Consider the following 23,524-nt stretch of genomic DNA (forward strand, 5'->3'; position numbering starts at 1 on the left):
CAGCCAAAAGCCTAAAATGCTTTCAAAGCTATTGTCTTAAAGTTTCCATGCTAGATGGTCAAAGCAAGTGCTGCCTCTTACCTTTGGAAAAAAGGTTTGAGGAAACTTGGAAACAAAACAGCAGCGATAACAAAACGTTCTCGGTATGTTTCACATCGGGATAAGGAAGCTATTAGAAGTAAGAAGGCCTACTTAAAAAAAAAGGTAAGAAGGCCTGCTTAAAAACTGTGGTTGAGCCTAAATGAAGGAAATAAAAAGGATGATAAACCGAAATACAGACTAAAGGCAAAACAATTTTTTTTTTTTTTTTTTTTTCCTTTCTTCCTTGGGGAACAATCTTGCTTCACAAGATCTGTTGTTCCAGGGCCTGACAAGAGGGAAGCTCTTCTCATGAGTGAATAATTGGCTAAGAAATATGAAACAAATTACAAAAATACTCTAATTTGTATGTTCAGTGGGGAGATGGAGAGTAATGCTAGAGGAGAATGGGGAAGTCTCCTAAAGAAAGCGGATTTTCTTCTGCTACCAGCTGCTCTGGATCTTCAGAATTCTACCCGTTCAAAGCACCAGTTGGACAAATCGCTGAAAGAGGAGTTCATTGAGGAGTATTAAGCACAAAGGTTCTTGTCCTGGCACACAAGGAAGTCCTCAAACCAGCAGATGCTAAAATGTGGAGGGACCGGTCGAAGAAATACCACTGCATGCCTGCGCTGCCCTTTTGCCACTCAGAAATAAGATACTGAGCTGGGTGGGGTGTTTTGTTTTGTTTTGTTTTTTTGCCTGGCTCTTATTCCAGTGTCTTTGATTTCTGTCCTTTTTGGTACTTGCGAGGAAAGACTGCTAGCAACCACAGCACTTGCTGTTTTTTTTACTGAGAGTGTCATGCCTGTGTGCGTCATTCTGCCAGGCAGGTTGGCGGTGTCGGGATGCGAGGTAGAGCAATGCAAATGGCAGATCTGAGCCAGATGGAGGCCTTCATGCCCTTAAAGCGAGCAGGGGGCCCAATGGCAGCTTTTCAAAGAAAATGTAACTGCTTCTAACTTAGCATTCTTCCGTGCTGTCTGCGTGACTGACAGGGCCACCTAAAGCCATTTCTGCAGATAAGCAGTAAGCTTCCTCAGCCGAAAGACTTTTCTTTAATGCTCTAGAACTGCACAGAGCCTGTTTGCTAAGTACCTGTCTGACAGCTGTCACCATTCACAGGTAAGCTCCCACAAAAAGACAAGGGACAACCTGAGAGCTGTTATTTCAGGGGACAGCCAGTAACTAGAGCTTCCCTCTGAGGAAATCCATATTCCTATTTCTGTATTTTTTTTCCCTGTGGCCGTTGCCATTGATCTCTCCAATCTCAAGGACTCCCGTGAGCATAGATGGTTAGGGAAGAGTCTCCTCCTTGGCTGCTTTTTGCACATTGTCCTTGCACACCCTGGGAAGCCCTGAGATCACATGGAAGTCCTTGGATATCTACACCCCCCGTTGTTTGGATACAAGGATTTGTTAGCTATAACTCATAACGTTAGCACGTGGTGCATAGGAAGTTTCATTTCTTTGTGTTCTGCTTTAACTCCTGCCATCTGTCTCTTTTTTTCTTAGTACATCTAACACGGGATTGAGAGTAGCCCCACAGCGCACATAGAGCATCTTTAGCTTCACCCTTTTATACTCTAGAGCGATGAGACTTTGACATGAACAGCAAATTAACTCTGTGAATGGTTGCGTTTCACAGTCCTGCCCCTTTCCTCCTTCAGGATGGGAGCTGGTGGGACATTGTTAAAGGGAGAAATAGGTTCTCTACTTCTGCCAAGAGCTACAGAAACAGCATGTCATGGAAGTGGTTTCTGCTTTCAGTACTTTGTCCCCAAAAAGAAGAGGGCCCGGTGTTCTGTCCTAAAAGTGCAGAGGCTGAACCACTGTTATCATTCAGAACCATAAACGCTTGGTTACTTCTGTCTCCTCCAGACAGATGGACCAGCCCCATTTCTCACATTGTGCACCACTTTCACTGATGTTGATGCTTACTAAAAAATCTCCCCGTTTAAAGCTTCTGGGCACACGGTCCCTGAAAAAGTCTTTTTGTCTGTACCTTAGTGCTGTGTGAGCTGTGTACGTAATGGTCTTTCCCGCAAGAACCACGGGTTAATCACAGCCTTTGCAGTGTGTTAGCATGCAGGAGACTTCTTGCTCATCCTGGTCAGAAAGCAGTTGAATTTTGGAAACAGTGGCATCTCTGCAGAGTAACTCCCGTTGTTCTTCATCTATTAGGAATACACCATGATATGGCGGGTCCCCTCAGCAGACAATTTGAGTTAACCATGAGTGGGTGCTGACAGACTCCATTCTCACGCCTATATTCTACAGATGGAGTTCCCCTGTTTCCACCAACCCTCCAGAGCAGGTACTGATCCTGGGCTCCTCTAGATGTTGTCCTCTTGATTTCTTCATTCCCTAGTCTGCAGTCCAGGTTTTATACCTTTCTCTGTCCCTTGCAGCCTGTAGCCTGAGAACAGGTAGGAATATTCAGCCTGAGTGAATACCGAAAGCTCCTTTTGACGTGCTGCTTGTGCCATTTGTCCCTTCTGGTTTGATTGCTGACCTGTCTGCTGGCTTGTGCTGCCAGAAATGTAAGAAAAGAATCTAGGCTGTTATTTAGGGATGCGAGAAGCCCTTACCCCAGTCAGGATTTCCCCCTTTCTGATCAGTTTGAAGACCTCCATCTGGTCTTGACTCTCCCAAAGGCATCCATCCCATCACTCTGGATTGTTATTAAGCTCTGTCAGGCCACGTGAAGGGTACCAATTGTCTTCCCCTCCCTCTTATCAAGACCCACAAGCTCGTAGCCCTGTTGCCTCTCCCATTTAAAATGCCAGCTCTGTCTTATGTCCGTGCTCCCAGCCTCGTGCTGGGTGAGCCCTAGTTGGAGGTGCAGGTGGTTCCTTCAGGTAGTAGGGAGTGCGTGGAGCTAGGCTGAGAAGCAGGAGCTCTGGCTGTACAGAGCAGCAAGGTGTCACCAATCAAACTCACACAGGTACCTCTTTGATATGTTTATAACTTGCACGTTTTAATTCAAGCTGATGTAGAACGGTTCCCTCTCCCAGAAATCCCAGTTCTTACTCTCAGGGCGAATTGGGAAGACTCAAGTACCTGTTGCAGATGTTCTCCCTTCCCTGTCCCGTTTCCTTTTCAGCAGGAACAAAGTTGTGCCAGGGCTTATCCCTAGCTTTCTTAAGAGGATGATACCTGCTTTCTCACGCTGGCCAGCAGCCCACGTTGTCTTTCCCCAAACTACGTAACACTGGAGAATCCAAGCGCCATATGCTGTTTCCAGTGCCCTTCCATTTTTACAGTAAGACAAAACTGTGCGGGGAATTCCCTCCTTAGATTTGCAGCCATGGGGGAAACCTGAGAAAGCTCAGGCATGGTCTTCTCAGGTATTTTTTTTCCAACTGGATCCCGTGGTGCGTCGCCAGCAGTGAGCGATGTTTCCTCGTGACTTAGGCAACCTTCTCGGCATGCCTGAGAAAGAGTCCTCTGCTGGGTATCTGCAGGGCAGCTGTTGTGAAGCTTGGTTTACGCCTTTCCCATATTGTGATAGATTCTTCATACTGAAATACGGCTTAGGACCAATCCCAAGGTTTGCCCCAGAGGTTTGGAAGCAATTGGATACCAAATATTCTAGAGAAATTTCTCTTTATTTAGCAGAAGTCAGTAGACTTAGAAGTGCTAGTCCTTGCAGTGGTCTGTCTGTAGACCTTCCAGTGAACGTAGGAGTGCTAATTAGTCACCTTCAGTGGCATCTATAAGAAAAAGACACAAGTTATATTGTTACAGGTTTGTGTGAATGCCTGTTGGATCCCATGGCCAGCCCTTAATGGCTACTGCTTTTGAAGTGCCTGTGCCAGGCTCCAGCAGGTGACAGACACCTGGGGCTGCTCTGTCCTGTTCTCACAGGGAGGGGGTGCAGGGGATAGTGGTGGCCCAAAGATTTGATCTCGGTGTGCCAAGTGGGGGTGCTCTGCAGGGTTGGAGTATACTGAAGCAGGTGACTGGCAAGAAACTATTTTTCTTCCATTTTTAAACGATCAGTCCTATGTTTTATTAATTAATTTACTAACTGAATGCAAATTGTGAGGCCATTCCCCTAATATGAGCATACTAGAACTCTGAAATATTTTCTTTTCAGATATGATATTTAGTAAGTATTTCTGCCAGAAAAATAAGCATTGCGGATACTGTTATTCCAAGAGGAGTCAGAACAGCATCTTTCTCTAGTTGTTGCTTGGCTCATCTGAGCTTGTGCCCAAGAAGAAAAATTAGATCTGGAGTCTTCTCTGTGGCTGGTAAGGATCACACAGTGGTCCTTTGCAGTTGTTTCCATATAAGGTTGATTTTGCTATTCCCTCTTCCCTCTTCTAAGGAGCAATCCTCTTCCAGAAGATAGGTAATTAGTCTTATTTGCTGTAAGTGAGCTCTGAAGTGCAGATTGAGTCCCCGTCCCCATCAGGTGAGGAGGCTCCATGGCATCCTAGAATAGAGTTGAGGGGAAAAAAGAGGAAAAGAGCAGAATTTCAGGCTGTCTTAAAGCTAGTTTAAATCTACAACCCAGCATTAAAACTTGGTTGTACTCTGGAATTGCAGAGAGAATGTCTCGTGTAGAGAACTCTGCAAAAGTTTTCCCCTCTTCGATTCAGCTAACTGCTGATTACCATTGCTGTCCTGAAGGGTTTTCTGAGCAGAAAGGTTTAAAGCTAATGAATATGGTTTTCATGTGCTGCATTTGAGCTTTCAAGTTAAGGCGAGCTTCTTAGAAAGGAGGACTTCTGCGCTTGCAGAGGGCATCACAGGCACAAATCTACCTCATCAGCAGCTGTGCTATAAGCTGGGACATACCCTTTGTTAATCCAGGGACTTCTTGGGTTAATGAAAGAAGCCGAGGGCTCTGCAGAAAGAATGATTAAATTGCCATGCTATGCGGTGCGGAGCATGTTAATCTTTTCTAGCGGATCTAAAATGACATTCGTATTACTTAAACTGACTGCAACTTGGTGAATCCAGTCCCTGGGGTAGATGACTAAATTCAAATGCCAATGTTTTAATAAACTCAATGGGGAAAAAAAATCTATAAATCAGTTCTGTGTTTATTTTGTTTTTATTTTTCTTACCCTGGAATTGGCTCCATTTGGGGACCTTGAAATGAGGCCAGTCTGAGTCAGAATGCTTATGCCAGCACTACTGGAAGTGTTTCACCTTGCTCCATGGGGTTGGGATATCGGTTACTTGTCATCCCTGCCTACTAATACTTGTGAACTAGTTAGAAGAAGGAATTGTCTTGCCACAGAGGTACATCAGCTGATGTTGGTGCATGTTATATCTTTCAGGTTTCTCTGTGACAGTCAGAAGGATTTGGATGAGCTGCTAGATTGCCTGCACCCACAAGGAGTAAGGGAGAGCCAGCTAAAGGAGCGTTTGGAGAAAAGGTGAGCCTGCTCTTTTTTTTTTTTTTTTTCCTCTCCTGTGTGTGCCTTCTCAAAGTCAAAGCGTATCCTGGTCACAGCAAGCCCGTCCATTCCCGGGGCAGCATTCTGCGCTTTGCTTTGATCGCGAGGGGAGGATATTGAGGATGAGAAATTGCTGGTTTTCTTGGGCAGTAACTGCAGGTTCCTGATAAGTAATGATCAGAACTGTGAAGAGGTTCTGTCAATCTTTAAATTGCTCCTTGCAACTGGAAACACAGGCAGTGCTGTTTCACTCGCAGAGCCAGAACTACCGTGTGCTTTCAGGCGTCTTTCAAAGAACGCCCTGCACTGGTGGATCACGTAGACAACGGCGGACAGCGTTGTTGCCCCAGTGCCCGGACAGCTCGCAGGGCTGTAGCCTGCATGTATTCAAAGGTTGGGTTTGATTTTCCAGGTATCAGGACATCACGCATTCTATCCATTTGGCTCGGAAGCAGAACTTGGGCCTCAAATCCTGTGATGGCAACCAGGAACTGCTGAACTACCTCCGAAGTGATCTAATTGAGGTCGCAACTCGGCTGCAAAAAGGAGGCCTGGGATATGTTGATGTGACACCAGAATATGAAGCAAAAGTGAGTGAACAGGCAAGATAGTACTAAGACAAGTGCAAGCTGATACTTTCTGTGGGAGGTCTTGAGTCTTTTGTTCTGCTCAGACAAGAGGATCAGGAAAATCGGTTTTCTCATATGTTCTCTCTTTCTAAACTATTATTTCAAGATTACACAGCTGCTGGCTTGAGGTTCTTTTGGTGTAGGTGGGCCATAATGTTGGAGCTAGGTGTTCTGCACAGCTGTTAAATTGTCCTATTTCCTTCATCTGGTGGCGGACTTCTTTATGGAGCGTTAGAAGAACTCTTTGTAGCTGATATTTAGCTACTGTGTCAAAGCCAGCATGTCTTGTTGAGACAGCAGTTTTCCATTTTGGAGGGGGGTTTTTTGGTTTTGTTTGTGAGTTGGTTTTTTTTTTTTTCCATAAATTCAGACCACTTTAGGCTTGGGGTAACGATTGTGTCCCAGTTCCAGTTCTGCTCATGGGTATGTCAGCACAAGGAGGTTACTGTGTATTGAACTAAAGTATGATTTTTTTTAGTGCTCTGGCTAGTTCAGCCTGACTCACGTGAGCATTACTGGTGCACTGAGTGTCCTTAGGAGGGGATAAATCTGCCTGGTGCGGGTAGAGTACACGCTCCTGTGACCAGTGCAGCTCCTCCTACCACAGGACAGCATTGTCTGGCTTGGAATGGTTAAAGCTCAGTTTAAGCTGTGTCCTGAGTCGCTGCAGAGATTTCCCCGTGTAGATGAGACCATCAGTGTTAAGAGGAGAGGAAAAGTGAAGTCGCTAAAGGAGTGGAAGAATGGCTTAGTGCTTGGTCATCATGGATTTGGGGTTTTGGGGGGTTTGGGGGGTTTGGGGTTTTTTTTTTGTTTGGTTGGTTTTTTTCCTAGGCCTGATGCTTTTTTCTGAACGGTGCTATGCATGATCGTCAGCTGTGTATGAACTCTAGCAGAGGCAGCAGCCATACGGTGATTTCATAACCAAGTATGGCGGATAACAACACTGCGTTAAGTATCCCATGCATCCATTTGCAGGACAGGCCCACCTAAAACAGCACAGAGAGCAACGTCCAACTGTTACGTGATCGTATGCTCTTCCTAACAGGTATACTCACTAGAGAGCTTGAAGGATTTTGGAGAGTGTGTGATTGCACTCCAAGCTGGTGTTGTTAAGAAGTTTCTGCAAGGTTTCATGGCCCCCAAGCAGAAGAGAAGGAAACATCAAGGAGAAGACTACGTTGCCAAGGCTGAGGAGGTAGATGAAGATAAGAAAATGGCAGAAGAAGCGAAGGTATTGCTCACTTCAGGGCTCTGTATTGGTCTTGTAACATAACTTTTTGAGCAGGGACGCTATATTTCATCAGGTACTAAATCCTGAGCAGCTTCTCCCCATTCCAAGTTTAGAGCGCAATGGGTTTTTGTCGTTTATGGGGCCAGGTGTTCCCTGGTTATCTTGAAGAGTAAAGGTATTGGCAAAATGAGAATCACACTGTGGAATCACAGTTAATTTTCTTTCTATGAGCAGGAAATGGGTCAAGTCAAATATTTGACTTCCTTCGTGCGGTTCCTCACAGAAGTTGGGTACTTTAATAAAAGCATATTGGGGAGCATTTTTAGAGTACTTAACAGGAGTTGTATCCATCAGAGAGGACTGATGGTGGCTTAATGCCTTTGATCTGTAAAGAGGAGGAGAGACACGGTGAGGCTTTGGTGACTGCAAGGGAGTTAGGTTCAGGTAAATATCATCGTATGCATGGAACGCCCAAAGAAGATGCCAGACTGTGGGTTGCACACATCTTGTCTGGACATCTGGGCAAACAAGCCTTATGTGCCTGCAGTAGAAAAGTGCTGTTGTGAGGGTAAATGCATAGCCTTCCAAATCAAAGCTCAGAAGGGGTGGGGAGGAGCTGCGGAGGGTTTGGTAGGGTCCTACAGGCAGTTGAGCTGTACCGGTGTTTCATCCTAAGAGGGGTACTAGTGCTCAGGGGTAGTTTGTATGGGAGCTGGGTGAGTTGGATGGGACATTAGTGACCCGTGACAAGAGTTTCCCCACCACCCCCTTCAAAGTGCTCTGCCCTGATTGATCACTGACTTCAGCAGAAGTAGCAAGATCAGAACTGGATCGACAGAAGCATTTGAAATTCCCAGCGTGAAAAAGAAATATTAGATGCTTGACTGTTGCTGGGGTGTGGGGGTTTTGGGGTTGTTTTTTGGTTTTGTTTTTTGTTCAAAGCTCCTGTCAGTGAATGCTGAACCCTTGTTTGAACGTCAGGTCTTTGCTATGCTGTGGCATTGCCGTGTTAGCAGGATATTTGGATAGGCACTAGAAATTTTCACATTCCTCAGTTGTCCCGAAGTATTTAAACTTCACTAACTTTGAACCTTCCAGCCTTTAGTGCGAAGGGAATAGAAGGCTACCTTAGCCTAAAAGCTGTCAGCAGAATACAGAGCGGTAAAAATCAGTTATGTCTGGGACAAAAAGGACCTGGATCATCACATTTCCTATATCTACAGCAACCCGTATCATGCCTTACTCTCGTGTGTGTTACAGCTCTAACTATAAGGGTTATACCTGTAGGGCATGCTTTAAGGGTAACATCAGATTTACTACAATATCTAAATGGATAGTAATTCAGCAGTATGAGCTCTGTATTTGAACCCTGGTCACTTCTCTACTATTGCTAAAGCTCTATCAGATTTAAAACCCAAGCTTTTATTTGCCTGAAAATTGAGCCATTTTGATCATCGTTAGCTTCTCTATTCGACCTTAGAGCATTGCTCTCTTATTTACTGACGTGGGCACGGAGCGTTGTTCGTGACAGCAAGGCCAGGCTTCTGTAGCACGCTTCATTCTAGCAATTGCAGAACTTTCAGCTACAGCAGCCTGGTCAGACGAAGTGCTCTGTGTGACTGAAGCATCCTGATTTGTACTTTCCCTTGTGTAAGTCAGCTGGAACAGTAGGATTTCTGAATATTGCTGGACTTGTAATCATAAGTTACTTTGATTCCCGCCCCCAGCATTGCCCGATTTGTCTACTGTGGCTGCATACTTAGCTATACAGCTCAGCCCAATAGGTGTGCGGGCACGGATTTCAGTATTGCCAGTCTGAGTGTGTGGTCGTGCAGGTCCCTGTCCGGAGCACTGGCTTCTGTGTAGTGCCGCTGTCTCTGGAGCGTGTATTTACGCAGTGCCTTCTTTAGCTGGCTTGGAGTTTTCTAGGCATTTGTGGTAGTACAAGCAGCGTTCAGCTTTTTCGTTGGGTTTTTGGGTTTGTTTGGGGTTGGGGTTTGGGTTTTGTTTGGGGTTTGGGTTTTGTTTGGGGTTTTTTTTTGCCTCAGTTTATCTGGAATGAGCTTTCTTTTTGCCAAAGCAGAAAACCTTTATAGATGACCTTGAAAAAGCAGCCCAGATCTTAGATATAGTTATCCAATTAAAAAAAAACTGACTGTTAGGCTTTTCAAGACGAATCCTCCTGCACTGGCCAAGATTTATGAAGTCTTTCAGAGCCAGAACTGCACTGCGAGTACATAGCAGGTAAAATACAGCATAGCTGTACTGGAAAAACACACTTAATGTACTTACAGACTACACGAGTGAAATTGCAGTCCTGCGGTATGGTTATGTCTCATTTTTCCTATGAGAAACAAGTTATGGCTTAATAGGCACCCGTTTGCTGACATAATTGTCTGTACTGAGGGTTCCTGCTGGCTCAGCTACGTAGCTGGAGATTGCGCTGCTGAGTGGCGAAAGATTGCAATGTAGACCTGGCATATGGCTGTTTCTGAAAATCAGTCTTGTGCCTCTGTGTTGATGCAAACGTTCCCATTTCCAGTGGCAGTAGCACCCTGGACTGTCCCAGAATAGGACAGGGAATGTGTGACCTCTTTGCAGCTGGACATAGCAGCACAACTGCCTGAGCGTAGTGAAGACCACAGGTTATGCACCCCTGCTCCTTGTTGTCAGTCTTCACCTGCAGACAATACCTCAAAGAGCAGCATCACAACCAAGCAATTACCGTTTCAGCTGCTCAGAGGGATTTCTGTCACCTTGGGATACCAGATGAGAGCCTTTCTAGCTGGAGGTTTGTCCACCTTTACCAAAGCAGGCATTTTCTGTCACTCTGAAGTCAAAATGTAACCGAGGGCTTCTCCTTCGGTATTTTTGTGTTTGTTGGTGTCGTTGTTCCCCCCCCCCCCCCCCCCCCCCCCCCGCTAGATTGCTCCTCTCCAGTCAGAAGGGTATTTAACTTCTTTCAGTCTCCTGTTTTGCCTAGTTGGCAGTCTGAACTCCCTTGACAATGGTACTGCTAAAATGCCATAGTCTCATGATGCTTGGGAAGCAAGGCTAAAAAATCTGTTAAATTCCACAGGCTTGGGGAGAAAAATCTAAGCAAAACTTGCCAACAGCTTTTGCAGATTTATCTTGGCCCAGCAGCTACCCAGTATGTTAACAGCAAAACCCGTGGAACAGTTACTTGGAAAATCAGTTACACAGTATGTGAAGCACCTCAACAATGTTCTGCAAAGAAATAGCCCAGTGCTGTGTAATCTGCCACGGTAGGCTGTGCAGGTTTCCGTCTGTCTTGAATGTCTTGGGCTCCAGGTTCCACACGAGCAATGGCAGCAAGGATGTTGGCATTTTAGAACAGTTTGTGTGTTTTTCCAAGCATCTAATATATGCTGTGCTTCCTCAAATTCAGTGGGAGGAGAATGTGCAACTCTGCAAAAATCCTGGGTTTTGTTTGGCTCCCAAATTGCTGTCAGCTGCAGAGCTTAGATTTTCCCATCTGACGCTTCACTGTTTGTTTTTTCATTCTCCTGGGGTAGAAGAACATTAACTCGAGTCCTATTATGTCCCTGTCACGTCTAGGCCATCACCTCATTGTTGTAAAGCAGAGGATTAACATTGGAGTTGAACATGCGGTGGCTCTGGATTACTTCTCTGTTCTGGTGCATTTCCGATTTACCACAACATTGTTTCTAAACCTCCAGAGCCGAGTGAGATTTCGCATGCGGCTTGCTATGTGCAGACTCCAGCAGTTGCCTTGGTGCAAATCTCAGGTTTAATGCTTTCATCCTCACTTGCAGCTAATTCTGGGATTTCACATGCGCTGAGGTCATCTTGTCTCAGGAAAGTGGCTCGTTTCATAGTCGGGGCTCCAAACGCTTTGCCTGGCAAATCTGATTGTCCCTGATGTCAGGGTCCCCTCTGCCAGCAGAGCAGCTCGGAGGACTGGGAGGACCAGGCGTGTGGCGGGTCTTGGTGATGGTCCGAGTGTCTGCAGAACCCACTGGAGGGCAGCACAGGCCGCTCCCATCCACCTCGCTCCAGTGGTGTTGCCAGCTGTCGCCTGACTTTCATCCCTCATTTTACAGCGCTAGAGTTCTGCCTTTTATTTTCTTAGCCTGATGATTATTTGGGTTAGACTTTCAGAGCAAGAATTTAGCGGAGTTCACGTAGGTTGTTTCAGCCTGGCTGTGAAATGCAAAAGGGCTCTACTGTTACGAACAAACTGTCTGATCCAGTGAGGCCGGTTATGGATAAACCACAAATAGGACTGCTGAGGCTATATAGAAGCAAAGAAATACAGAGTTGAGCTTTGGTTATTAAGGGCCCCAGCTAAAGGATATAAAAACATCTTCAGACTGTAGTGAGCTGTGTCTGTGTGCTTCGTTGTAAGTTGTTAGGTCTGTCTGCAGGTTGCTTCAGCCATGGAGAAGTGGAAGACAGCAATCCGTGAGGCCCAGACCTTCTCCCGTATGCACGTGCTGCTCGGGATGCTGGATGCCTGTATCAAGTGGGATATGTCGGCAGAGAATGCCAGATGCAAAGTGTGTCGCAAGAAAGGTATGCATTCCTGCCCCACGCCTGCGTAACAGTCGGACGCTGTCACCTCTCCATGCCCTGCTTAGGCAACATGCCCTTGTAGTCTGTCACTCTGTCTTTGGCTGTATTTTGAGTTTTGAACGTCAGGATTTACAGTCAGAAGCATTGATCTCACAGAAGCGTTTGACCCTGACTCCAATAAACCATTCTTACGAAACCAGGACACAGTCTTGCAGAACATTGCAGAGCTGCTACCCCCTGGATATTTAGGGTGCTTGGACACAAGTCATCAACAAATCCTTCTGGGAACACTTGTGCCACTGTCCATTCCCTGGTTTCATTTTTGAGTTGGAATGGTCTTTGGGTCTCTGAGCCTTGTCAGTTAATCCCATTAATCCTTACAGAAGGCACGAGCAAGGAGAGGGTGGGAAGGTTATTCTTTGTAGCCGAATGGGAGAGAGCGAGGTGGGGCGATGCTCCTTGGAGGCGGGAGTGGGAGTAGAACTGCTTGATGAGCTGGAAGAAGCGAACTCTTTGCCTCTTGTGTGAGAGCAGAGAAATTAAGCTATGTGCCTTTGGCTGCTGCTCTGCTAAGGCTGGGGAGGTAACCAAAAAGGTGACAAGAGGCCACCTTCTCTGTATGCACTCTAGGATAAAGGGCTTTAGTCTTGCAGGTGGAGGGGGAGGTTGAAGGCGTGTCACCAGTGCTGGAGCGCTAGTATTTGTGCTGCCATAACCTCTCCTTTTGGATGGAAGCCTGGAGGAAAGAGCTTGGTAGTACATTCTGCCTCATCATGTGCTTTTTGTCTCACTTTCTATTTGCTGAAACACTAGTGGGAAATGAGGGCAGACAGGCCTCTGGGGGAATGCTGGGCTGCTTTTGTTTACCAGAAGGCTATGCCATCCACCTCTTCAAAGAAATAAGGGCTGAACTGGTGCAACATCCTCCTTCACTGCGGAGCCTCAGGGATATTCCACACCAAGGCAAAAACTTGCCCTATCTCCTGTTGAGAGGGTGTTCTAGGCAGATGTAAGAGGGGGCTCGCCTGAGACTAACAGATTACAGTTTCACAGGACTTAAGAACTGGGATGGTAGAGAAAGAGACATGCTGGCAAGCTCTCTGCACTTTCTTTTTTTCCTCTTCAGTAAATGAAATAGCTGGCTCAGAACTGTCTCCCTGTTTCCCTGCATCAGTGAGAAGCACAGAGAGACTGGTTCTGCTGCATACTGATTTTCTTTGTAGGCTTGCTACCTTAAGTAGAAAGAAGACGCTGTGCAGGTTGACCAGGTTGAGGCTAGAATAAGAATAGCTGCATTCACTCTACTTGCTTGGCTCTTGGGCATCTCTGCAGCGAACTTCTCTTTCCCTGTGTTTGGCTTGAGATTTAGCCTGGGTGGAACCTATTCGGCAGGTTTCTACCTTTGCCTCAAATGAAATCTTTTGCAGGGCGAGGGACTTTGCGTTGTTTTGTTTGTTTGTTTTTAAATGCTGCTGGTTTCCACTGCAGTGGGGGAGCGGAGAAGGAAGGGTCCCTGCCATCAGAGGGTACTTTGCATCTTTCTCTTGCTTTGTCCTGACCTCCAGCACTGCAGCAGCTTCTGCTTCTCAGGTTGAGCAAGGCTGTGGCGCTCGGTTACAAGCAAGTTGCACTCTCCTAGGTGAGGATGACAAGCTGATCCTGTGTGACGAGTGTAACAAAGCCTTCCACCTGTTCTGTCTGAGACCGGCGCTCTATGAGATACCAGATGGCGAATGGCAGTGCCCAGCGTGTCAGCCTTCCACTGCCAGGCGCAGCTCGCGGGGCAGGTGAGTGACCCTCCTGTCCTTTGCGTTGCCACCGATGCGCAGTTCTAGCCCTGCTTTCACAAGATGGCCAAACCAGCCTGGCGCAGAGCCCCTTTAAAAGGTCTGAAATAGCCCAGTTAACTCAATGGCACTGGCGCAACAGAAAAGCAATTTTTTCAGGCTGTAACTTTGGCACGCCTGTGTTGTACTGACCCATGACAACTTCAGGACTTTTAATAAATAACTTACGTGTGGCAGTGAAAGCACGCACAAAACATCAACCAAAATTGGATGCACTAAGGGCCGTCGTTTCCTTTGACTTAGCAGCTGGTTGGGTTGCTTTTTCACGGGAGTGTAGCTGGTGGCACCGCAGCTCTGTAGTCCACTGGGCTGTTACTGTTGTGTTCTTGTTCAGTTAGAGCAGACGTTACTCCAGGCTGCAGCTCAGCCCCTACTGTGCTACTGAAAATCAGGCTACAAAATGCCACTCCAATGGTTTCCTGGACCTGATAAACCTTAACAAGGCAGGAGTCCTCATAGGGCTACAGAGGGAGCATGATCTGGGGAGGAACCAAAGTTGTTCTACGCAGCAGAAATTAGTAGTTGCCTCCTGACAGCAAGGGGAGGGCTTGTTTTTTCTGAATTGCAAGCTGGAAGCTAAATGTATGTGAGGTGTATTTTTCTGTTTACAATGTATGGCCTCTGCTGATGGTGACTGTGCTGCACCTCCCTGTTTGTCAGCAAGGGGAGGTTATCAAATGGCATCTGAGGCATAAGCAGTCCACAAACAGATCCTCCCTTCCACAGCAGCAGCACAATAAGAGGTGTGCTGGCTTGTAACATGCAGGTGCTGCATGGCCTTAGGAGTATTACTTACTCCCTGGGCACCGTTTAAGAGTTCATTGGGCTTGTACAAAAATGACAGCGCTTCAGCGCAGCTGTTCTAGCCCGAGATCATAGTTACTTTGATGTGGCAGAGTCACCTGCAAGCTGCTTGGCTCCTGGATGAGGGCCATCAGGTGGGGTAACACCTGTCTTGTTATCTGCTCTCTGCTCTTGTCTTTCTTGCTGAAGCAGGAAAAAAATGCTGGCCTGGGAGCACTTTTGCCCCCCCCCCCCCCCCCCGTACTGTGAGACCTTATTCTTATTCCTTTTACTGCTAAAGATCCTCTTTCTCCAGAGTATTGAGACTCCCACAACAGCTTTGCCTTTGTCCCCTTTTGCCTATGCATGCTGGTTTTGTTCTCCTCTTTTTCTAACGGTTTGAATGCTGTAACAGGCACATGCAAGAAGTCACAACTGTCCTGGGCAGGGAGTCTCTGTGGCTTCCGACATCAGCACAGAAGCAGCCTGATGCCCTGCTCGCTAATAAATACAAGCTTAGCTGGCAATAATACTAAACGAGGTCTGTTTCCTATAGTGCACATGCAAGTGGCATGGCAGTGGAAGGAGATAATGGGAAAATATTCCAGCAGAAACGGAAAAGCCCCCTTTTGAAACTCCTTAGGCCAGGCCTGCAGACTTGGGTAAAACAGCAGCACGTCCTCTCGGGCAGCAGTAATTGCACAGCAATCACAGTCTTAAAAATCTGTTATCATGTGGTCAAGGTGCCTAGAACAGCAAAAAATACACAGATTCAGCTGTTGGGGATTTTCAGCCCAGATGTTCAGCCGATAGCCTGGGAAGTGCCCTTGTAGCTGTAGCTACAACTTGATACTCTCTGAAATACAGTAGAGCGCCTCGGTCTGAGACTGGGTGTTTATTGTACATTGGGGTGGTCAGCAAGTCTCTGCCTGTGAACAAACAGTGCAGAGGGCCCAGGGCCTCTGATGCCCAGGCTCTGGACCAACAGATGTGTTTACCTGCCTTACTCTAGGAACTATGCAGAGGATTCTGCTGAAGATGAAGGTGAAGAAGGTGAGGAAGCTTCTGATGAACCAGATGCTGAGGAGGAAGAAGAGGAGGAAGAAGATTATGAAGTTGCTGGACTGAAATGTAAGGCTTTGACCATGCAGGAAAGTAACAGAAAATATTAAGACTCTGCCTTCAGTGTCCAAATTTTTATCCCATCTGGGACTTGTGCTTTTCTTCGCACAGAACAGGTTCTTACTTGGGAGGTGTCACAGGGGAAGGCTGTGGGGGTGCTGGACGCTACCTGGGGAGCTGGAGTGAACTTTCGTCCCTTTGTGATAGGGTCAGCGCTAGCAAAGACTGAAACTGCAGCCAGCTCTCGCTCGCTGCCCAGTCGCTCCCCTGGGAACGCTGCCGAGACGGTTAAGAGCGCTGTGAGGCGGTCAGCAGAGGCTGCAGCAGGGCAGGGTGAGGCAACAGCATTATCACTTACTGGTATTGGCAGTCTCTGTGCCTACAAGGTTTGTTGGTAAACTGGATGCTGTTAATAGAGGCTTATGGAGCTTTAACCACAACCTCGTCTCCTCGCTTTTTTTCCTTCCCACCAACTCATAGGCTCTTAAATGCAGGATTTCTAGTGATTGGGCAAGGAGGCATTTTCAAATAGTAGGACTAGCGCTTCCTCTGCCCATTCCTGTGGGAAGGCACAGTACTCGAGGTGCCGTGTGGCCTGGACCGCCAGCACCCTTTGGTTGCATACACAGACCACTTGGGGTGCATAACTGGCTCATTCCTGGGCAGCTGAGTGGAATAAAATAGTGTTTTCTAGACTTCTCAATGACTGCTTCTCCGCTTAACCACTTTTTAGTATGTGTATCCACTTTGTTTTTAGAGGAATTTGACTCAGTCTCATTTGGGCAACTTGATGCAGTGAAAAGATCAATCTTGGAATGGCACGCTGCCAGCATTTGCTTTCTGTCAAAATGCCCTTGACTGACACAAAATTAACTTCAGAGTGTCTTAACCAGGGCAGATGGTGGAATCTGGAGGCTGGGACCCAAAGGATTATCCCGTGTTCTTTCAAGCGTTTCCATCCAGGTCTATCAGTCTTGATTCCCCTGCTTTATTCTGGTTTCAGGGTTGTTCACTGATCCCCTGGCTACGGACACTGCTTGTTGTTCTGCGGTGTATCTGTGTCCACACTTGGAGCATGTTCAACCGATGTTGCATGGCCAAGTCAGGAGCTGAGCCAAGGTTTCCAAACAATAGCAAAAGAGGGTTACAGTCACTAAAAATAAAGCGCTAAATGCAACCCCTGCTTTTAAAGAGCATTAACATGGAAAGGTCACTGTGGAAAACTTTTGTTTTAATAGAGAAGTCCCATTAATCCTCGTGGCATTTATCCTGAGGGATATAACCTAGAATGTTGGATTGTCAGACATTTAACACGTGCCGCACGCTTGACACACAAGCAGAGCGACAGCAGGCAGACGTCCCACTGCCCTGACACACGCTCCTCGTGCAGGGGGCCCGGCAAGATGATTTATTGGACAGGGCTGGATTAGAGGCCGCAGATGAAGTGCTACAGCAGCGCGCTGGATACAGCTTGCTCGAGCGCTTGTGACCAGGTGGAAGGAGCTTGGCGGGGGAAGAAGGCTAACACATTCTCCTGATACAGAGGGGTCACGGGAGAAACTTAAGACAAGGGAGTGCGTCAGCACGCCTGCATTTCCATCAGTGCGAAGCTCTGACAGGCAGACTAACAAACGGTCAAGTGCCTTTCTATGGGATATAATGCAGCAGCCCCAGTCTCGGGGAATAAAATCCCATTGTTTCCCACTTGCAGCACGTGGAGCAGCTCCCGGCTGCGGTAACTCGACACTCTGCCTGCACACAGTTCACTTTTCAGGGGGGCTTAGCAACTGGCTTATCCCACTGTGTGGGCCACTTGTAAATGCTTGGAAAAGCACCCATCCCCAAACCGGTGAGGAGCAAGGGGGCAGCAGGAAACCAGGGAAACTGCAAGTTTCTGTTCCCGGTGCTTCCAGAAAGGATGGTGCAGTTATACTTGAGACAACTGTCTGTCCTTGCGCTGCTTCCTCTGCCCTCCCTCAAGTCACAGTGTGTCAGGGTCTCCGCACTTGGCTCTGCAGGCAGAGGGGCTTGCTGTCACAGCCCTAGGCGAGCCTTGCCTGCAGCAGAGGAGCTGGAAGGAAATTTAGGTTGGATATTAGAAAAAAAACTTCTTCACCGAAAGGGCAGTCAGGCATTGGCACAGGCTGCCCGGGGAATTGGTTGAGTCTCTGTCCCTGGAGGTATTGAGAAGATGGGTAGACGTGGTGCTTGAGGACATGGTTTAGTGATGGACTTGGCAGTGATAGGTTAACGGTTGGACTCGATGATCTTAAGGGTCTTTTCCAACCTTAACGATTCTATGAAGCTCCCAGGTCTCCCTCGGAGCTCGAGGGTCTGCCACTGCTGTTGGCTGGCATGTGTGACCAGCCTTTAGCAGAAGGCTGTTGCCAGACAGCGATGGCCTCTTTTTGGACAGGAGGTGATGACCCACGTATCTCATCTGGAGAGGGTATCGAGAGCACAGCTGACACGAGCATGTGCCAAGTGACGACAGGCTGACAAGAAGCTGGGTCATTGCAGTCGTCCGTGGGTTCGCCAGCTCCTCTGCGCTGCGAGCGAGGGTCTGCCTGGGGTTGGTGTGTAGGGCTGGACAAAGGGCTTGTGATCTCTGTTTCCAGCTTAACCCATTCCTCTAAGCCCATGGCTTATATGTTTCAGTGAGACCCAGAAAGGCAGCCCGGGGCAAGCAGAGCGCAGCCATGTACTCCTCGAGGCAGGGAAGGCACCAAAGGAAGAAGCAGTCGCTGCACCCTGCCAGGGGACCCCGGCAGCGGGCTGCACCTGTCAACGGCGCAGACATTGATGAGCTGGTAAGAGCCAAATTGCTCCCCAGAGGCTGCTCACATCATGAGTTATAAACGAAACAGGTGTCACGCTTCCTCCCCTTCCCAAACAAATACCCTGGATCGTATTGTGAAACCCGGGCTGGGCTGGGGGCGGGTTAACAAAGGAGGCATATCCTTAAGGGCCCACTGCGAACGGAGCACAGATATGCCAGGCATCTCTCCCCAGCCGCTTTCACACATTGTCCCCCTTGAGTAGCAGGCAGCCTGCAGCTTGTTAAAGGGTTTTAAATAGTATCCATATGTCTCTGCAGAGAGGTGGGGGGACTGAGGGGGTCCTGGATGGTCAGAGAATGCCAGCAATGTTGGACCCTTGCTCCCCAGCCTTGGCCATTTTCTGACAGTTGTTGTCCGTATGGTCACTCCCCAACCTCCAGGACATAATTTGGCTGGTTTAGGTTTCACTTGACATTTAAAGAATAAAACCTTATGCTTCTGAACAGAGCAATCTTGTGTGTGTGTGCACGCGAGGCAGGGTAGAGCTGCAGCGTGCTGTGCTGTTTGTCCTGGGGGGGGACACACCACAGGGGATACGTGAGGATACTCTAGCCCCACAGGCCACGTCACGAGCCTCTGCTAGATCTGCCATCTGTCCACTGGCCAGCGCTAGTAGTGCTGGTGTATCCTGTCACTCTCCTGGAGCAGCCTTGATAACGGTCTTTGGGCTCGCTGCTTCTTGTGCTGCCTGTGGGTGGGCTGGCTACTGACCTGCCATGTCCTTTCAGCTGCTCTGTTACAGATCGGAGAGCGAGCAAGCCCAGCGTGGGCTGCCACAGCCAGCGTGGAGGGGTGTTCAAGTGGGAAAATCTTATTGGAACAGCTGGGTCAGGGTCTCTGACAAAACGCTGTCTTGGGGAAGAGGACTCTGCTAAGGCTCTTTCGCGGACTGCTTGTCCTGGGAAGAGACCGAAGCTGGCTCAGGAATAGCGCCCCGTGTTGTGGAGCCTTCCTGTCATCCGACATACCCTGAGCAGCGATGCCTCGCGAGCTGTGCATTCAGAGCCCCGGGGATGTCCCTGTGCTGGTGGCTGACCTGCTGCGGATCCCCGGGCAAATGGCTGACCTTGTGTTCAGCCTGTGTACGGGACAGCAGCGCTTGAGGCATCAGCTGCTCTTTGGTATTTAAAATGGCACGGTCGGCTCTGCAACATCCGTACAGCAGCACAAGTGCTTTCTCCCTCCGCCTCTCGCGTGCTGTCCGCCAGGGGCTCAGAGAAGGCAGGGAGAGGGAACTCACACTCTCCATTTGCTGTCATTTATTCTTTGGCTGCTTGTTTTAACCGTGTTGTCTTTGAACCTATCTTGAAAAAGCTTGCTGCCCCCAGAGAAGAGACAGGCTGCTTGTGAGCTGTTCCCACCAGAGCTTCTGGATGGGGCTCCCGTTCTGTAACTCAAGCTGCCGCTGCGTGTCTCAGCTGTTCCCATCAAAAGTCCCGCAGCAGAGCAGTTTGCCTCTCGATAATTGTGGAAGATGGCTGCATTTGAAAGACTTGAACTTTGTTTCTGCAGCAGTACTACGTATCCCCCCCCTTGAGACTCTAGCTCGTAAGTGAGAGGATTGAAAAGAAAAGCTCTGCTAAGAACCAGCTTCTTTGGCCTCAGAAATGTTTGCTGAACGCTAAAGCCCGTAGTGGTTCCCCTCCTTTTAACAGCATCCTTTGTGTGGGCAGGTCCTTCAAACAAAGAAGACGGCACGTCGCCAAAACCTCGAGTTGCAGAAGTGTGAGGAAATCCTCAGCAAGCTGATCAAGTACCGCTTTAGCTGGCCCTTCAGGTGAGGGCAGGTGGTCTCCTCCGTGGGCGCAGGACTGCCCGCAGGCAGTGCGTAGGTGTGGGTTGGCCGTGCTGCAGTCCTGCCGGATCCCACTTGCTGGCTGCGAGACCGGGGTTTCAAAAGCAAGTTACAGATGGGAAGAAAGGGAGTGAAGCTGCTCCAGAAGAAACCACCACGCTCTCAGTCCTCTGCTGGGCTGAAGACGTGGGGCCCTTCTGAGGTGGTGTCAGAGAGGGTGGTAGGCTGCGGGCCAAAGAGGGGAGGCTGGGGTGGGTGCTTTCTGCAGCCCCCAGGATTTGCAGGGCACACTGCATGCAGCGTGACTGAGAAGGCAGCCATACCTGCCATGTGCCGGTCCCCGTGCCTGGGCCAGCTCTCTGGGCAGAAGGGCAAGCCGCTGTCCTTCCCGTCGCCGTGCCGTGGCTGCCGCGGGGCTGACGCGTCTGTAGCGCTGTCGAGGTGCTGCTGGGGTTCGTTATGGCACTGGGGGGGTGCAGGTCGGGGCTGCTGCTCGAGCGAAGAGGACGGGGGGTGGTTCTCGCTCCTCTACAGCTCCACACTGCCTGCGGCCGGGGCCATCATTTTCCTCCTATCTTTGTGGCTCTTCGTTCGGCAGGGAGCCAGTGACCACGGAGGAAGCCGAAGATTACTTTGAGGTCATCAGCAACCCTATGGACTTCCAGACTATGCAGAGCAAGTGCTCTTGTGGCAATTACCGCTCGGTGCAGGAGTTCCTCTCTGACATCAAGCAGGTGTTCTCCAACGCCGAGCGCTACAACCAGAACGGGAGTCACGTACTGTCCTGCCTGGAGAAGACGGAACAGTGTTTGATTGACATGGTGCACAAACACCTGCCTGGCCACACGTATGCACGCAGGAAACGCAAGAAGCTCTCTGCCAGGTGCCAGGGACTGGAGGAGCAGGAAGGGGACAGTGAGTCAGAGCCCCTTGAACATTCCCGGGGGCGGAAAAGGAAGAAATGAGGGATGGGGAGACTAGGGGGAGAGCCAGAGCCAGAGCAGGCCTTCTGGTGCTGCCGGGCAGCAGGATGGGTTGTCTGGAGGGAGCTGGGAAGCAGCAGACACTTCTCTATTAATCCAGCCTTCCCTTTGGCCCGTCCTCATTTTAATTTTTCTGCAATTTTCTCAAGTATTTGGTCATCCACTGAATGAGCAGAGATGACTTACTGCTTCCTGCAAAATCCACAAAGCTCTGAGCGAGCCTGTCCTGCTAGGAGGGGAAGGTGGGAGGGCAAGGGGAAGGCCTGGCCAAAGCCTGGCTGGGCAGGGGAGCGCGAAGCCTACTCCAGCTCGGGCGCTCTCGGCTTCCTTGGGCCGAGCCGCTTCCTCCCCTCCGCGAGCAGCCGGCGCCGGAGCGCAGTGGGACCTCTGCCGTCTGCTGCCTGTGATGTGAAACCGGCCTTGAGCTGGTGCAGGGAGGGATCATATTGCTTCACGGAAGGACTGGGTGCGATCAGGCCAATGGGCTGCTAGTTCTTGTATGTATATATTTATATGGTGTTAATTCTGAGCCCCCAGCGAAGGGCTGCGTAGGGCAAGCAAGCACTTACATTTATGGAGATACGGCTTTCACCAGCATCCTAACACAATTGGCTTCGAGGTGCTCTTGCTTTTCCCCTCTCTCTCTTCTCGGGGAGCGATCTCCGGAGGTTGCGCTCCGAAGAGGGTTCTTCCGAGCTCAGCTCTTCGCACGAACGCAGCAGAGAGGAGGCAGTCGGCTTCCCTGCTCACCTTGAACAGCACACGATCATGTAGCCCTTTGGATGAACCGAGTGCCAGAAGCATACCGGAGAGCGTGGGTTTCTGCATGCCCTGTAGGGAGCTCCAGGGCAAGGGGAGCAGCAGAAACATGTGCTGTGTAACTTTTTAAATTAATTTTCTAGTTAAAAGTGGCTTGTTTCTAGCTGTGATCTTGTACAAAGAACACCTGTAAGATACCGTTGTCTTGCTTTGGCACATGTACAGTTTATATGAAATCGTGTTTGCTTTATATTTTCCCCCCCCTCTTAAAATTCATTTTCCTACCAGTAGCTGGAGTTACACCGGGGGACTTGTTGGCGGGGGATCTCCCAGTCCCTCTCTGGCCACGCTCTCACCATGTTTTATAGTAAATCCTTCCCTCGCTCACCTCCGTCGCGCTCCCCCAGTGCAGCGAGGACCGGCCCGATCCTGCCAGGAGGCTGCTCTGCCGCGGCCCCGGCAGGGGGTCCTGCCGCCCGAGACACTGACCTTTCTCAAAGAAAAAGGTGTGGTTTTTCATCACCTCTCCCTCTCCATCATGACAGGTTTTGATCACACAATCAGGGCTTGAACTTTTTATTATAGAAGTATTCAATTTGGAACAAACCAGTCGCAGGGCTGCTTTATACTGGTTTTGTAACAGAAAAGCAAAAGCAGCTGTTGCGGCTCCTGGGATTTGAGAAAAGCATCGATTAAAAATTGCCGCCTAGTTTTGTGAACTTCTTAGGGGTGGTTTTTTTGGTTTTGTTTTGTTTTTTAACAGGTATTCATTTCAGTTCTGGGCTGCCGATGGCTGCAGAGACGAGGCGGGTTTCCAGCCACTTCCCCTCTCCCCAGCCGCAGCTCCCTGCCCCACAGAATAGCACTGACATTTGTATTTCGCACATCCCCTTCAGAGCCTTTGTTTCGTCCTGTTCATAGCGAACGTTTTCTGCAGGTCCTACACAGTGAAACCTTTGGAACTGTACGTTTTTTAAAAATAAATGTCATTGGGGGGGGGGGGGGTCTGCTAAGGGCTGTACTTGTAATAAATTGGAAACTTAAAAATAAACATTATGTACTTGTGTTTGTAAAACCGGCTTGCAGCGAGTCCTTTCCGGGCGCCCTGTGTTTGTGCGGGACTGCCCAGGATGTCTCGCCTCTGCCCTCCCCGGAGCCCCCCCAGACACGATGTCGCTGCCTTCTGGAGGGAAAACGGAGCCGCAGAGCGCGGGATCGAGGGACCGGCGACTCCAGGTCAGGTCAGCTCGCAGCTCTGGAGAACCCTCTTCCAGGCCCAGGTTTGGTTACGCCAGCCCCTGCAGCCGGGCTGGGCTGAGCCCTCTGCGGCAGGGCCACCGTTACACGCCACTCGCCTAAGCTTTGCTGGGCACAGGAGAAGGCGGTGGCACGGACGCCTGTGCTCTGAGGTGGCGCTGCCCGTTGTCCTCCCCAGGGGACGACGGATGGGGGAGGTCACCAGGAGGCAGGAGAAGTCCTT

The 23,524-nt window shown here is 49.2% G+C and overlaps 1 protein-coding gene across 11 annotated transcripts in view; it reads left to right on the top strand.

Annotated features, from left to right (window-relative positions):
- BAZ1B (bromodomain adjacent to zinc finger domain 1B) overlaps window positions 1–23,024 on the top strand; it is a 51,053-nt gene extending 28,029 nt beyond the window's left edge. For 10 of the 11 annotated variants that reach the window (XM_082328537.1, XM_082328544.1, XM_082328543.1 and 7 more), the window contains 9 exons: window positions 5,376–5,474; window positions 5,908–6,085; window positions 7,173–7,358; window positions 11,768–11,915; window positions 13,555–13,702; window positions 15,558–15,676; window positions 18,326–18,477; window positions 20,181–20,284; window positions 20,901–23,024. In XM_082328537.1, the coding sequence (XP_082184663.1) occupies window positions 5,376–5,474; window positions 5,908–6,085; window positions 7,173–7,358; window positions 11,768–11,915; window positions 13,555–13,702; window positions 15,558–15,676; window positions 18,326–18,477; window positions 20,181–20,284; window positions 20,901–21,267 (1,501 nt within the window). In that variant the 3' untranslated portion in view covers window positions 21,268–23,024. Of the gene's footprint in view, window positions 1–5,375; window positions 5,475–5,907; window positions 6,086–7,172; window positions 7,359–11,767; window positions 11,916–13,554; window positions 13,703–15,557; window positions 15,677–18,325; window positions 18,478–19,235; window positions 20,124–20,180; window positions 20,285–20,900 lie in introns of those variants that run through there. The other variant, XM_082328540.1, reaches the window with a different exon arrangement.
- The last annotated feature ends 500 nt before the right edge of the window (window positions 23,025–23,524 follow it).

This window comes from Platalea leucorodia (assembly GCF_965183815.1).
Source record: "Platalea leucorodia genome assembly, chromosome: 16".
Classification (NCBI taxonomy): domain Eukaryota; kingdom Metazoa; phylum Chordata; class Aves; order Pelecaniformes; family Threskiornithidae; genus Platalea; species Platalea leucorodia.